Below are 16657 nucleotides of genomic sequence, written 5' to 3'. Positions count from 1 at the left end.
TTCTCCCACAATGCCTCTGAACCTTTCCTTTAGGAGGTTTTGGTTTTTTTCCCTCTTTCCCCAACAAGTTGGGGTCCTTTTTTTGGCTCCTTGGGTTAACATGTGTTTAAATCTTTGTCTCCCTGTCTCCCAGTTATCTGACTGGCCAGTTTTGTTTTGTGGTGTCAAGGACTAAACCTCATACAAGCTAAGCAAACACTCTTCTACTGAGCTGCATCCTTTGCTCCACTTTGACTCTTTGTGTTTGTTTTTTGAGACAAGGTCTCACTATGTAACTTTGACTGTCCTAGATCCGGCTCTGTAGTCCAGGCTGGTCTCAGCCTCACAGAGATCACCTGCTTCTGCCTCCCGAGTGCTGGGATTAAAAGTGGGAGCCAGCACCCCTAGCTTTACTTTAACTCTTTATACAAGGCTGAGCCTTCCCAAGTTTCCCAGACTGGCCTTGAACATGTAACGCTTTGGTCTCAGTCTCCTGAGTACCCGGGGTCGTTAGCCACTTTGCTTCCTTCAAAATGGGCTTGTACAAGAGAGTGACAGGGAGAGGCTTGCCAGGAGGTCTGCAGCCTTTATGGGAGAAGAGACGGGGTGACCCTGATGAGGAGCAAGGGTTTTGTGCATACATCTCCCAGGCTGCCCCGTCCTCAGGACCTCTTGCCTCACTGTCCTTCCAGTCCTGACGTTCTTGTGGCTGTTTTTAGTCGTAGAAGGTACCCAGTGGGGACTTAGGAGATGCCGCGTGAAGATGGATGTGCCGTTTGCATGTCACCCGCTTGGCTAGGGGAAGCCTGCTCGGTCAGGTTGGGTAATAGCCTGCTCCCTGTGGATCAGACAGCAGGGTTGGGTCAAGCTTTCTAGGCAGTGGAGAGAGCTCCGATGCCCACCCACAGACTCCCCAAATCATGTGCCTCTAAGCCCAGGCCTGATTTCCAGGCAGACCTCTGCCCTCTTCCTGGGACTGACTTGCCTCAGAAGGTGGAGAAGGGAGTGATCAGGACGCCATGGTGGAAGATATCCTCCCACCCAGGCTTTGAGAAGAGCTTCTCTTCCACTTGGCCTGGCCTCTGCCTCTCTCAGCTGCCCCCCAGGAACTGGCCTCCTCTGCTGCTTCTAAGCAGCCTCCTGAGAGCAAAGTGGGGGATTCTTGCAAAAGAGAAGTCTAGACTGTTGCAATCCTGGGAATGGATAAATATTAGCTGTTTTCTGCTGTGAAAGCTAAGACGCATTGGCTCATTTCCCTTTTTCTAAGGGAGCAATAAACACAGGAAGGGTTTTGGAGAGTGGAGAATGGGACACCTTGTGGGGAATGTAGAGGTGCAGTTCTGCTAACAGCAGGATGACCTTGAGCAAGAACTCAGTCTCACTCTCTCTTCCATGAGCCAGTGTGGGACAGAGTGGTCTGCTGGGTCCCTCATGGCTTCTATGTTCTTGGGAATGAGCTGGGTGCAGACAGCACCATCTTTCCTGTGCCTCCTGTCTCTGCCTCATTTCTATTTTCTCCTTCTCCCTCCTGGGCCTTCTCAAACCTTGTGGTTTTCAATGATGAAGCCACCACACACACACGCACGCACGCACACACACTCACACGCACACACACACACACACACACACACACACACACACATGCACGCACGCACACACACGGACGCACATGCACGCACACTCACACGCACACGCGTGCATTGAATATTCAGTGCACCCTTCTCAGTCCCGTGTTGGGTGCATTCAAGCCCTCCCCTGGGGAATGCATTGAAGGCATCATACTAAGAATCTTATATAAATACGTCAGTTAATAATTGTCACAGCACCTTATAAAACAGCTCTCATCATTCCCATGAGCTGCGAGGACACTTGAACTCCAGATAGGAGCAAGAAAACTCTGTTTCCTGAGTGGTTCTGCAGGGAGGGGTCGTAGGTAGTTAGCTTCTTCTCCCCCTTCCCTGCAGATCTCTGAGGCCAAGGCTTCTCTTCTGTCTATATATGGATGGCAGTGGTGGCTTGCTGAGGTGGCAGGAGGGAAGGTTAGAGGGACTTGTGACCTCAGGCATCTCAGTCTCACTTCATTCCATCCCTCCCCAGCTGGACAGAGTGGGTGGGAGGGAGCTGCAGGCATGCTGGGACTCTGTCCAGTTCTAAAAATGTCCCTCCCAGCTCCTGGCCTCCAGAAACGACTCCTTTGCAAGCCAGTCTTTGCCTGTCTGCACGTTCCTACCTCAGCCACCCTCCTCTCTTCTGCCTCTGTGGCTGGCTGAGTCCAGTGGGCCTCCAGTGTTGTCTTCTTCGGGTTTCAGCTGTGTGTTGCAACACTTGTAATAGACATTGGACATAGTTATCTTTGTCCGGTGGCACTTCCCCCAACTTTGCCCTTCTGGGTCAGGCTGCCTTCTTGACCCGTTAATGGTCTGCCCCTGTGTGGGGGCTATACTCAGAACAGACTGCACTGAAGTTCCTAGTTCAAGTCAGCCTGCTCCATGCCTTCGTCCCTCCAGCTCCTGGGGTCTTCTGTGTAGGTTCATCATAGAGATAGCGTTTAGTCTCAAGGCCTGCATGGAATCACGTGTGATGCTGTCTCACCCTGACACGCCTTTGTACTACTCACCCTGACACGCCTTTGCACTTCCTCTGAGCCAGGTGAGAGGGAGCCATGGCAGCTTCATTTTAAGGGACCGTTGTGAGGACTACCTGGCAGAATGTCCACAATGAATACAGCGCCTGCAGAGGTCATGCTCCCTCCAGTCACTTCCCCCTCCCTCCCATCCCCCTTTCCCCACTCTCTTCCTCTCTGCCTCCCTCTTTCTTTCCTCCCCATTTTCCTTTTTCCCTCCATTCTTGTCTTCTGGGGACTGTTTCTGCTCACAGATTTCCTGAGTATATCTTCCTTGTCAGGTCACTCAGTCCCCACCCCCACCATGGAAGTCCAGCCATCCTGATCCCCTGCCTTCTCTACTTCCTAAGGTCATAGGGGACTGCTAGAGAAGCCATAGTCAGCCAACTCTGAATGGGGGGTGTGGTCTTGGTTCTGACTCTCAGAGTAGAGCTGTGACTTTGGGAATGAGATGACTCCTCTCTGGATCTCCATTTCTCTTCTCAGAGATCCCCTGGGTACTGTGTGGTGTTGTGGGACCACTGCACAGGGCTGTCTATGCACAAGGCTTTGGAAGGTAGAGAACCAGAGCCCATGGTGATTGCTGGATGTTTCCAGCCTTGCTTCTGCTCCCAACGATGTTGACAACATCGTTCCATTTCCCAAATGCTCTACTTACCCCCCATTCCCTCCCTTTCTGGGGGAAACTTAATCATCCTGTTGTCTTAATGACAGCTTTGCACAGCACATTCCCCAGGTTAATTACCTGTGTAAACCAAACAGCTGCTGTTTAATCTCTTGCAAAGGAGAGAGCTGCAATCAGTTGGAGGTCCCTTTCTCCTCAGCACGTAAGCCCACAAGACCCCACATGCCCACCTGTGCACACACCAGCCCCCGTCCTTCTTTGCCTGGAAATCATCTATTTTATGACTTTCTGAAAGGCTAGTGTGTAGACAGAGGTTGTAGATGTGGGTTGTGTGCATATGTGTGTGCATGTATGTGTGTATAAACACTCACCTTGTTATCTGATTTTCTGTTACCATGATAAAATACTATGACCAAAATTAACTCAAGGAAGAAAAGATTTATTTTAACTTCTGTCCAGAAGGAAAGAATCCATAATGGCAAGGAAGGCACAGCAAGTAGGAGAAGAAAGCAAGGAGACCATATTTCATCCATACACAGGAAGTAGAAAGTGAGAACAGGAAATGGGGAAAGCCTACAAACTCTCAAAGCCCGCCCTCCAGTGACATATTTACTCCAGCAAGGGGCCAGCTACTAAAGGTTCCATTACCTCACAAACAGTACCAGCTGAGTGCTGGGTGGTTTAAATACATGAGTTTGTGGAGGACATTTCTCATGTAGACCACAGCACGAACACACACACACACACACACACACACACACACACACACACACACACACACACACTGTATTACTTATGGCTTCTCCATTGTTGTGGCTAGTTATCGAACAAGAGCGACTTAGGGAAGGGTTTATCTTGGCTCACAGTTTGAGAACACAGTGCACTATGGTTGGAGAGATCATGGTGGTGGGAGTGTGAACGGCTGGTCACATGGCATCCGCAGTTAGGAAGCAGAGAGGAGAGTGCTGCTACTCAGCTTGCTTTGTCTTTTTCATTCAGTCTTGAAAACTAGCCTATTAGATGGCATCACCAACATTCAGGGGAGGTCTTCTGTCTTCTGTTAGATTACACACCAAACACCCTTATATACATATCCATGGGTGTGTTTCCGGGGTGATTCCAAATCTAGGAAAGCTGGCAATGAAGATTAACACACACACACACACACACACACACACACACACACACACACACCACACGCACACCACAAATACCGTCCTCTCTACGCAGGTAGATTATTAAGCATGTCTCCCTCTAAAACAATGGCTTTCCTGTTCCCAGAAGCTCCGTGAGGGTCTAAGGTCTCAGGCTGCTGTAGTTTTTCTCTTCTGCGTGAGCACTGCAGACATCCTTATGTCAGTGTAGTCTCCCTCAGGAAAGGCCAGCCATTCAGACCTCTCTCAGGTTGGTATATCAGAGACAGCTGAAATTTGCAAAAAGGTCTCGTGAGAGTAAGGGATATCACCTTGGAGGGGATGGATTAGATGAAAAGGGTTGTAGGAGCTGGGTAGTCACTGTCAGCGGGGAGCAAGACTCAGTGTGAGGCTGTGAGATCATGGCTGTTATGGGCAAGGAAATGGGGCTCGTGGAGCTGAAAGGTGTAGTAGTAGCAGCGGGCTGTGTCCTGCCACCCGGCTCCCGCATGGCTAGCTTTGCGCCGGAAATAACAACACACAAACTGTATTCTTTTAAACACTGCCTGACCCATTAGTTTCAGTCTCTTATTGGCTAATTCTCACATCTTGCTTTAACCCATATTTAGTAATCTGTGTAGCACCACGAGGTGGTGGCTTACCAGGAAAGATCCTAACCTGCGTCTGTCTCGAGTTGGAGAATCATGGCGACTGCCTGAGGTGGTTGTCTCATTTCCCTTCTTCCCAGCATTCTGTTCTGTCTACTCCGCCTACCTAATTTTCTGTCCTATTATAGGGCCAAGGCAGTTTCTTTATTAACCAATAAAAATAACACATAGACAGATGACCCTCCTCCATCAGAAAGGAGAGAGAAGAGGAGAAAGGCCTAAAGATGCATTCAACAGCCTCACAACCATAGTTTACAGCCTGGCTTTTCACTGCACAGTTCCTGAACATGGCTCTGGCTTCAAGGGAATCAGAAGGATTTTATTCTGGGTCACATGAGTTCCTATGGTCCAGGAACACAGATTCAGGGCATTCCAAGCCCCAGTTACTGTAGGAGTGGGTACATGGCACAAACTAACCCTATAGATCAGAGTATTTACAGAACACATCTGTGAGAACAGCAGGCAGGCTGCTTACAGCAAAGAGGGCAGATCTCAGTGTCAGGATCCAGATGCTGTCTGATGACACGCTCAGCTCTTGGGCGGGTGGAAGCTCACTGTCTGCTAAGATTATACATTCAGTAAGTTTTCCCTGATAGTCAAAGGATGTTGACAGGATACACAGGTGGATGAAGATGATAGATGACAGCCCAAAGACGCTCTGTCTCAGTATTTGTAATACTTGCTCCACAATCATAAAGTTCTAATCATGTTTAGATTCTTCCACATGGATCTGGAATTCCTAGGAAATTCCCCTCACACCATGGAAGCCTCGTGTAATGCCTGGCAGGCCCATCTTTGCCAGCTAAGTCCTCTGTCTGTGGTCATGGTGTGGACTTAGAAAGTGATTGTCATGTGTAGAATTGCCTCCCCACACTCAGTACTAGGGGGCATCTTTGTTCTAGAACAGTGGTTCCCAACCTTCCTAATGTTTAGATCCTTTCATACAGTCACGCATGTTGTGGTGACCCCCAACCATAAAATGATTCTCATTGCTACTTCATAACTGTAATTTTGCTACTGTTATGAATTGTAATGTAAATATCTGGCATCTAGGATATCTGATGTGTGACCCTGCCCCACAAAAGACTGAGAACCGTCTTTTTTAGAGGGATCTGCCCTCTTTGGGTGAGGAATAGAGGAGAGCAATGTCTAGAAAATCTCTTTAGTCTCTGCTGTGTGTAGCGGCCACGTGACCTCTGTAATGCCTTGACTCGGCGTGGCATAGGCTAGTATGGAATCAGATGCCTGGCACATGAATCCCTCCTCATCCCCATGGCGTTTCTGACCAGTGGGCTGGGGATACCCGCCATGTCAAACGTGGTATACCTGCCCCAGAGGTCGTGGAAGGGTGAGCCACGGGCACGCCTGTAGTGCTCAGGAGAGAGACTGCTGTGTAATGTAATTTTGGGGTGTGTGGCGAACCTGGGCTCTATAATCAGCCTTGGGAAATCGTCTTTCTCAGTTTAGTTGTCTACACAGTCTGAGCTAAACAGGAGGGGAGGTGAAGCTGAAAATGGCTGAGCTCTGGGGCTCTTCCCACCCAGCATCCGCAGCAGGCTGGCCTAGACATTTTACTGGTTGTAGGGAGGCTACCCCCTGGGAGCTGAGGAACCCCCTGTTGAGGAAGGACTGCAGAGTGGCTTCTCTGCCTTCCACAGTTCTTTCTCCTCTAGGAGCCGGGTTTCCCAACATGCCCCTGGTCAGTGCCCTCTTGATTCTCATGTCATGCTGGACGTCCATGGTTCTGTGGTTTGGGGACGACAAGCCCCATCCAGGGAGTTCCAGCCCATGTTAGGACAGGGTCAACTTGTTATCACACCCACCCTGTGCTTTCCCAAGGAGGAAGCTGACATGGAGACTCGTATTTTTTTCTTTCTTCTCTTTTTCATTTTTTTTTTGTAGAAATTGCTTTTCTTTTTTTAAAACTGTTTTTATTGTGCTATACATTTTCTCTACTCCCCTGTCTTCCTCCCCTCTCCCCTTCTGCCCTCTCCCATTTTATTCATTCCCTCACATTCCCAATTTATACAGGAGATCTTGTCTTTTTCTTCCTCCTATTTAGATCCATGCATGTCTCTCTTAGTGTCCTCTTTGTTGTCTAGGTTCTCTGGGGTTGTGGAATGTAGGCTGTTTTTTTTTTCCTTTGCTTTATGTCTTAAAGTCACTTATGATTGAGTACATGTGATATTTGTCTTTGGTCTAGGTCACCTCACTCAATATGTTTTTTTCTAGATCCATCCATTTGCCGCAAATTTCAGAAACTGCTTTTCTTAATGGCAGCAGGAGTTTTTGTTTTACTTTGTCCCTGGTTTCCTCCTTTGGGCCCTGGCTAGTGTCCTTGACCCCGGACACTTTAAAGGACACAGGCAGCTCCCTAGAATGCCCTTAAGGGAGCTGCATCGTGGCTGAGCAGAACTTGCTTTCCTGTCCTCCCCTTCTGCTCTTCAGAGCCTTCCCATGCAAGCTCCTTCCTTCTTTACCGATGCAGGCCCCATAGGCTCCTGTTTATTCCTCTGCCCCACTTAAGCTGTCTGGAAGGGGCTGTCTTTCTGCCAGATTTCTGAGATTCTAGAAGGCTCCAGGAGAAAGCCCAGCCTCTCCAGCTGGAGAGCAAACAGGAGCCAAACTGGCTGAAGGCCTGGCAGGCTGGACAGATAAGAATGCTTCTGGTAAAGCTCAGGGAGCATGGTGGCTAAATGACCTGAGGGAGAGAGCAGGCAGCAGCCACCGAGAGCAGCCTTGGCTGTGGAGAAAGGGAGACATAGGACCTGTGAGGAGAACCCATGCACTAACACACACACACACACACACACACACACACACACACACACACACCCCAAATAGAGAAAGAAACAGGCCCAGTGCGAGAGCACACAGCCTATCTTCAGCTGGGCTTCTATTGTAGCTGTTCTATTTCAGGTCCGTCATCCTGCTGGCGAGTTGACAGCAGAGCTACTTAAAATACCTGTCTGAAGCTGGGGCTTAGGCTCCCTTTGAGCGCGAAGCCAATTCCCTCCTCAGCTGTGTTCCCAGGCATGTAGCACAAGGCACGTAGTGCCTAAAGCCACGAGGCCATGGAGTCTTCATCAGTGCCTGTGCATGTGGAAGGACAGTGGAGATGGCTTGAGGGCCCCATACTGTCTGTGTGACTGTGGGCGGCTCGGAGCAGTGAGCCCACATGGACACTGAACATCTCTAGCTTATTTTGTTTCATAATCCTATCTATTTTCCTACATTTAAAAGTAACATTCAATATATAAAATTTTAAACATATAAAAAATAACTAACAGGGAAAAGCCACCTAAATATTCTGTTATAGAGAAATTAGGTTGAGCTATCATGCTTATAAGTCAAAATGATTGAATATCAGCAATTTCATGTTTTTCCTACTATTTTGGCATATTTCCTTACTTTCCTTAAAAATATATTTGATATTAAATTGTATATTCAAGCTTCAGCCTAATTCCCCCCATAAATTATATTATTACATTATTATATTATATTACAATATTATTACTGTAAGCTCTTCCCCATGCAATTAGAAAGTTTCTCTAAACTCTTTTTAATGATTACATAATATTCTGTCATTTGGGGGTACCAAGACCATTTCTACCATCTCTGGCTCCTTGTCCAATGTCCTAAGCTAAGAAAGAAAGCGCCTGTGTTCAATGCTGCCCTGGCCAGGCAAGAGCTGGGCTCAGTTCCCAGCAGAGCCTGGGGTAGGAGCTCCGGTGACAGCATCTGCCAGAAGGCGGCCGGTCTTGCCTCTCCTCTGGACATGTGCTGAGTGCAGACAGAATGAGGCTGGGCAGAACATGGGGAAGGGCACAGTTCCTTGCCAAGCACCAAAATAGGGTCTGGAGAGGCATCCTGCGCTAGCCTTCTCTTGCCCAGAAAAGATGACGATTAATGCCCAGGCATTTTGGCTGGTGGCACACCTCCGGTCTCCATGGCAGCTGAGCCAAGTGAACTGGAGAAGTTGGATCCTTCTCACAGTGCTCTCTGCTGTGGGCTCCCTGAAGGTCAGTTTCTGGGGCAGCACGGGTCCTGCATGGTGCTCTCTGGATGAGACAGAGATGGTGAACTTGAGTATGCTCCAAGTGAGGTCTGTCACTCCGCAGCTTCTTTGGGGGAAAACAGAAATACTAGGGCTTCTAGTGTTCAGCTCACTGTATACCTATGGATGACTTTGAACTTCTGGCCTTCCTGCCTCTGCCTCCTCAGGGCTGGGGTTACAAGCACGGATCAGCATGCCCAATTTATGCCAAACTAGGGATGAGGACTCCAGAGCTTTGTCAAGTGGTCTCCCACCCAGATCACATCCCCAACCCCTTCAATACATTTTGGTATTGAATTATCTAATACAGTTCTTGGTATCCGGCCATAATGCCATCACTTAATTTTGTTTTTCTTGAGAGGTAAAGTCTCTTTATGTTACCCAGTCTGACACCAAACTTGAGTTTGAGCTACCCTCTTGCTCCAGCCTCCCGAGGAGCTGGCAGCACGGGCACACTGTTTAATGTCAACACTTGGCTCCTTCCATCCTCCCCATGCCTCTCAAGCATGCTGAGTCCAGGAGAGAAATAGCTGTCAATCATGTCGTTGAGAAGAGTTGACACACCTTGAGCGTTGCCATTCGTTGCTCATTCATTCATTTATGCAGCAAGTGCGTAGCTAGAGCCAGCATGTGCCAGGCACTCTCTCTACATGGGAAGGCCGCTGGGAAGGAAGGCAAGCCTTTGTCCTCATGGGGAATGCACTGTAGAAGGGGAAAGTTGACAGTTGACGGAGATCAGCAGTAAGGCTATAGCGTGACAAGCGGAGATGCTGTGGTAAGAGAAATCCAGCCGGGGAGGGTGGGTGTGGCTAGGATGGAGATCGTGATGGTGAATGATGGTACAGCCTAGATGCGGTTCGGTTACCAGAGCTTAATAAGGGATTTTTGGTTGTGATAAGGTGATAAGGAACGATGACCATACTGTTTCTTCTCTGACTAAGGTTGGGAACTGGGAAGCAGGGAGGATAGCAGAGGCCTTACATCAGGACACTCAGCTCCCCTTTTCTGGGTCAGTTGTATGCGCACAGAGGGAACACCGTGTTGGGCAAGGAGTGTCCACAGCCCACGAGCAGGTCCAGGTGGAATCAGAGGCCTGGGGGTGTGTGGAGAGCCAGCAGGGCCCAGTGGTCTCATCCAAACCTTGCTTCCGCTTGTGAGTGAACCTTTAGCCATCTGGGCTGTGCAGGATTTGGGGCTGCGGTTACTCAGAGACAGCGATGTTTGTATGTGGAACCCGAGGAAGCCGGGACAGGGCCTCATCGTGTGCACCTGCTCATAGGCATAGCCTCCGAGATAAACCACTTCTGGGATCACCTTCATTCCTCCATTGTCTCTGCCGTGACCTGGAGCCCATCCATGCAGTTCTGTTGTTAAGTTCCTTGTCCCATGCAGAAAGGTACAGGACATGGAAGATGTGGGTGTTGTTTGCTGGGCCCGTCTGATGGTTAGTGTTATCAACTTGATAGACTCCAGAATAAGTCCATCATTTTGGGCCTGCCCCTGGGGGATTACTGTGAGCATGTCACCTGTGGGTGTGGCTGGGACCCTGGACTATAGAAATATGCTGAGTAGCAGCAGGCATTCATCCTGTTCTGCTCTTTGACTGTGGATGTGATGTGACCAGCTGCCCCAAGCTCTTGCAGCTTTGACTTTTCCGGTATGGTGGACCATTTCCCTCTATTGGCTGGGGGCTCATTGAGATTTGGAAGATGGTGTGCTGGGGAGGACAACCTTAATTTCACTCTGCTTCGTCTCTGTGGGTGGGTGTCTGGAAGGACTTGGACACTGGGGACACGTCTTGGTGACAGACAGGTTGAAACCCTCGGCAGCAGCAGAGGCAGCAGTGATGGTCGGAGGAAATCTGACAAGGGCAGAGTGTATCTTTAATAAACCATTATTTTACTAGATATTTTATTATGGCAACAGAAACTAAGATAGTTAGCTTCTCTCCTGTGGACACGCTATCTTGGAGCTGGGAGATGGTAACCAAATATGGGCTTCCTTAGGGAGGACTCTAACCTGCTATGCCTGGCACATATGACATGCTCAACAAATACATGTGGGTGATTCTAACTTAACCCTCATTTAATATATTGAGGAAAAATCCTGGGTCTGGGAAATGGAATAATGGAGCTAGCGCCAGATCCTCCAATTTCCCTGTTCTCTTTTAGTGTTCCCTAACACAGTAGTAGGTGCTAGGTCAATGTGGGTTTTTCCTCCTTTCTTCTCCCTGCCCATTTCACACCTCTGCAATTTCTCTTTAAGGGAACAACATGAGCCGAGATTATTTTCCATTTCTGTGTATTCCTTCTCCAACCTCAACATAGATACACATTGCTGTAGGCATTAAACTAAGAGATGATCAGTAGCTCGGGGTAAGAAATTCATCTTTCTTAGCATGTTGGTGACATTGGCAGGCCCCTTGAGGGTAGGATTCTGGATGAAGGCATGGGCTGGTATCCCAGGACCTAGGAGGGAGCCCGCCCCACGGGGCTCCCCCCCCCCCCCGGCAGGGACCTGCTCTGAGCGCTCTCTTCTACCTCCCCACAGTGGCAGATGAAATGCTGTAGGTGCGACTCCAGGCTCCCTCACAATTACAACAGTCACCGAGTGGAGAATGTCGCGTCGTCGTCCGGCCCCACGCGCTGGTGGCAGTCCCAGAATGGTGAGGACCTGCCACCTCCTTGCAGGGGCCCACGATTATAGAGGCTCTACAGGCTGGGGCATGTGGAGGCGAAGGTGTGGGGGGTGGGCAGGCCGAACCTGCCAGCCCACCGTAGGGGTGTGTTGGGTGCTATGGGCTAAAGGGTTTACTTGGGTTGAGGGGAAGGGGTGATGGGAGAGGACCACACCTGCTTCATTTTGCCTTGTCTCTGTGGGTGGGTGCATGTAGGACTTGGGCCTTGGGAACCGATCTGTTTGTGACAGACAGGCTGGGACCCTCTGAGTATCAGAGGTTTCGGTGATGATGATAAGGACACCTCTGAAGAGACAGCACAAGCAGGAGCATACCAGTCCCCTCCTTTCCCACCTCTGAATAGATAACACAAGCAGGAGCATACAAGTCCCCTCCTTTCCCAGAAGGGGCTCAGAGTCAAGGCTGGAGGTGTTCTGACTGCCCAGAGCTGGTGTTAGCAAGGCTTTCTTTGGGAGTATACGGGAAAGCATCATGTCTAACATTTCTGCTTCTTGTCCTTCGAGATGTGAACCCTGTCTCTCTGCAGCTGGACCTGGACAAGAGAATGCAGCTTCATGACATCATGATGGATTTTAAGGTTTGCTCTTGGGGACCTCAGAGGATAGGAGAGAGATTTGGGCTGAGAGGAGAGCAGTGTTTTGTCTCCCTAAGCTGGGATGATGGCACCATATGCCAGAGGTTCTCTTTCAGAATAGGGACACCGTCTATGACTTTACATCATGGTGACAACAGACAGTTGGCCTCCAGGAGAAGAGGGCTCCTTCCCAACCCCCATCCTTGCCATGCTGTAGCTGCAGACCCTGGTCCTCTCTGCAGAAAACATCTTTAACGTGTCTGATAAATAGAACCTACTCTGGCACATACCACTTCTACTGAACTTGGTTTCTTTTAATGGTTTTGGTATGAAATGGCCCGGAAATAGCTCATGTGCTGATGGCTTGGTCCCCAGTGGGTGGCTTTAGTCTTCAAGAGGGATTATGAGACCTATGATGTAATCCCTGAATCAATCCATTGATGGACTGATGATCTTTGGTATGATTTCAAAGTGATGGAAACTTTCAGTTGGAGTCTGGTTAGAATAAGTAGGGCACCGAGGGCATACCCTTTGGGGCCCTGTCTGTCCTGAGCATCCCCTTTGCCTGTTTTCTCTCTCTCTTCTCTCCTTGTCTTTACATCCATCATTAGCAATCTATTCTATTCCACCCCACAGTGTGGAGCTATAATTCCAGCACCAGGGAAAGAGGATAGTGGCAGATGGATCCCTGGAGCTAATTGGCCAGCAAGTGTAGCTGAGTGAGTGAGCTCCAGATTCAACACTAATGCGTTCTCAAAGAGCAAGGTGAAGAACTGTTGAGGGAGACGTTGACCTCTGGCCTCCACTGGCTCATATGTCCACACTCTTCCACATGTGTGCACATACAACATGTGCATAAAGACACAAAAATAAATAGAACATACAAGGCCTACAGATCTCTGTGTTAGTCAGACTTCATTACTGGGACAAAAACTTCCAAGAAACCAGTCTGAGGAGAAAGGATTTTATTTTGACTGGGAGTGTCAGAGGTTTCAACCCACAGTGACTTATAGATGGAAGTTTCTGTTCTGCCTGGTCCTGCAGCCGTTCAGTCCCAAAGGAACATGTTGGCCTATTGCTCTAAATACTAACTACCTCTTACAAATGAAATCAATCCATAATTCTTACCTATGTTTAGCCACGTGGCTTGGTACTATTTCTCAGTGAGGCATTCTCATCTTGCTTCCTCTCCTTCCAGCTGATGACTGCATCTCTGCCTTTCTTCTTCCCAAAATTCTCTTAGTCTGGTCACCCCGCCTATACTTCCTGCCTGGCTACTGGACAACCAGCATTTTATTAAACCAATACGAGTGACAAATCTCTACAGTGTACAAGAGCACTGTCCCACAGCAGTGGCTGGGTGTTCCCTTGACTGAGCTGAGGCTGGACATCATGGTGGGGAGCCTGGAGAGCAGTGGAGCAGACCGCTGATGATGGAGAGAGAAACTGGGCTGGGGTCTGAGCTTCAGGCCCTCGCTTACACAGCAAGCTCAGATGTGTCCTCTCCCCGGTCTTGATGTGTTCTACTTTCACAAATTTGAAGATGAGATCAGTTTAACTAGTGGTCAAGAACTTGTCTGCCCACAGGAAGGACTTGCCGTGGCACACCTCGCTTGGTGAGAAGCCCGTCCTGTCAACACTATGGCCTCTCACATCTCTGCTCCTGTCTTAGACGCAATGGTTTCATTCATTTGTGAGAAGTCATTGTGTCCCTCCACCCAGAGGATTTAATTGCATTCTCTCCATGGAAATAGTCAAGCATGGAAAGATGAAGTCTGGCTAATAAGATGAGAGGAACAGGAAGCCTGTGAGTGTTTTAAGAGTTGAGAGATGTGTGGGGCGAAACACAACAGGACTCGGTTTCTTATCTGACTGAGAAAGTTGGCTCCGAGAGCCCTGCCCTACAAAAGGTCGAAGTATTTTGAGAAATGCCAGCAGTGTTTGAACAGATGCCCAGTTCCTCAAGGAGACAGTTCTGAAAGGCAGTGCTAACGCAGACACCGCTAAATGCTTTGTCTTCTGTGCATGTGCCAGATTCAGCCACACACATACCAAATACTGGTGGTGTGCTATAAATGGCATTTGTTGATAGGAGCAGAAAGGTGTATAAAATGAAGTCACAATGAAGCTGCTCTCACTAAGTGTATCAGAGAAGACCGAATGAGTGGCAGTGGTGTCGGTATTGATGAGCCTAGGAGGGGCATCTAGCTTGGCTAGCCTTGGGGGTGATGTCAGAGAATCCACCATATAACCATGTGAAGGGCAATGTTCACTCCAGGAAAAGACTCTTTCAAAGCTTCAAAGCTAAAGTGAGGAGTGAGGAACAAGGAAGCCCATAGTAGGCAGGGGGACAAGAGAATCCAGAGGGGTCTAGAGGGTGAACTTCTGTGGTTGTGAGAAGGCTGTAAGTCACCGCCCACTCAACAGTGTGTACTTGGTGCCCACTGTGCACTAGGTGCTGGGAAGAACTGGGCACCAAGCAGGCAAGGAAGAGGGGGTGGTTCAGGGCACTGTTTCTCAGTCTAGTCTTTGTCTGCGCTCCCCCTTCCCTAGGGACATTTGACAACTTCTGGGGACATTTTGGTTGTCACAATTGTGGGTATGGCAATGATATCAGGTAGGCTGAGGTCGGGGATGCTGGTCAGTATCCTGCAGTTCACAGGGCAACCTGATGGTTCCTTTGTCCAGCTCCAAATAGGGACTCTGTTGAAGCTGAGAAATCTTGCCTAGAAAGCGGGGAACTGGCTGGTAGATCAATAGAACGGCGGTGCTATTTCTAAGGGAAGCCAGATGGTAGACTGGGAGACAGAGCCGTGGGCTGGGCAGGAGAACGCAAGTTAGGTAGGTATAAAAAAATCTCCATGAAAAAGTAACATTTAGACTTCCAACAAAAGACAAGAAGGAACCCACAGGGGAGGAATGTTCCAGGAAGGAGACAGGTAGGAGGGATGAAGAGGAGATGGGCTCACTGAGATGGCAGTGGGTGAGGGCCAAGCAAGGAACATAGAGCCTTTGCACATAGGTCAGGATAGATTTTAAGAAGCATGGGTGGGTTGGTCAGCCTTCTGTCACTGTGACAGACACCCCGAGATGGAAGAACTGTCTTGACAGTAGAAAGGTGATGTTGGCTCACGGGTTCTTGCTTACTTGGTCTTGTTGCTTTGGGGTGTATAGAGAAGCTAAGCAGGGGGTGTGGCAGAGCACAGCTTCTTGTCTCATGGTGGCTGGGGTGGGGGTTGGGTGCTGATTACTGTCTTGGAACACAGGACTTGTCCCTGTCTTCTCCACAGTCCTTGCCATTCCTGGTCCATCTCTCCCTCCTCTCTGTAGGAGACCCTGTCTGCAACTGTGTTTCCCATAGGTCACTCAACCCTACTCCACCTCCCTACCCTGTGTCTCCCCAGAGCCCCATGCCAGCTGGCATGCTGATCGAGCGCTCTTCTGACTTTGGCAAGACCTGGAGGGTGTACCAGTACCTAGCTACAGACTGTGCCAGCACCTTTCCCCAGGTCCACCAGGGCCAACCCAAGAACTGGCAGGACGTTCGGTGCCAGCCCCTGCCCCAGAAGCCTAATGGGCGTCTAGCTGGGGGAAAGGTAGGTCTAGGGAGCCTGAACCAGCAGGCGGAGGGAGGAAGCCCATATCCCGTAGTTAAGAAATGAGAACAGGCCAGATCAGATCATTTAGCTGGGACCGTCCAGAAACATCTAGAGGCTTCTATTGCATCATCCGCCCTGACTTTCTCCAATTTCCTCCTATTGGGCTCATGGCTGCATCCCTCTGGGGACTTTTTTGTAAGGACTTCTGGATGGCTACTTACACATAAACAAGCAAAGAACACATGTAATTTGACTTTCATAGGATTTACCACAAAAATTAATTTTTTGGTTCATCTGTCATGCCAGACCTAGTCCATGATGGGAGATTCCAGAATAACTCAGATCTCTGAAGTTATCTGCCTCTAGAAACACCCGAAATTTTTTCTCAGAATCTTTCCTGTGTGGTCATACTCTTCTCCAAAGTATTTCCCACTCCTCCACATGGAGGAAGTAATAGATCCCCTTCCCTTGGAGAAGCAGCTCTGGGCCCAGGAAGGCTGAGTGCTGCCCCCATGTGGCCATGAATCTCCTTGCGTCCACTATTTGGTTAAATCTTTACTGAGCCTGGATGTCCACTTGTTCCTAGCCCTGAGCAGAGCCCAAGGCTTCTTTCTTTTTTTGTAAAGGCATTGGGATGAAAACTTGGTGGGATATGCCGGGATGTCACACATAGTAAGAGGTTTGTAGAATAAACAAAAGCC

The 16657-nt window shown here is 49.1% G+C and overlaps 1 protein-coding gene across 5 annotated transcripts in view; it reads left to right on the top strand.

Annotated features, from left to right (window-relative positions):
- Lamb3 (laminin subunit beta 3) overlaps nucleotides 1–16657 on the top strand; it is a 103105-nt gene that overhangs the window by 66691 nt on the left and 19757 nt on the right. For all 5 annotated transcript variants that reach the window (XM_038348634.1, XM_038348633.1, XM_038348637.1 and 2 more), the window contains 3 exons: nucleotides 11636–11750; nucleotides 12287–12360; nucleotides 15762–15953. In XM_038348634.1, coding sequence (XP_038204562.1) covers nucleotides 11636–11750; nucleotides 12287–12360; nucleotides 15762–15953 — 381 coding nt within the window. The remainder of the gene's footprint in view (nucleotides 1–11635; nucleotides 11751–12286; nucleotides 12361–15761; nucleotides 15954–16657) is intronic.

Source organism: Arvicola amphibius, chromosome 12 (assembly GCF_903992535.2).
Source record: "Arvicola amphibius chromosome 12, mArvAmp1.2, whole genome shotgun sequence".
Classification (NCBI taxonomy): domain Eukaryota; kingdom Metazoa; phylum Chordata; class Mammalia; order Rodentia; family Cricetidae; genus Arvicola; species Arvicola amphibius.
This window is presented reverse-complemented; position numbering and strand designations above follow the sequence as displayed.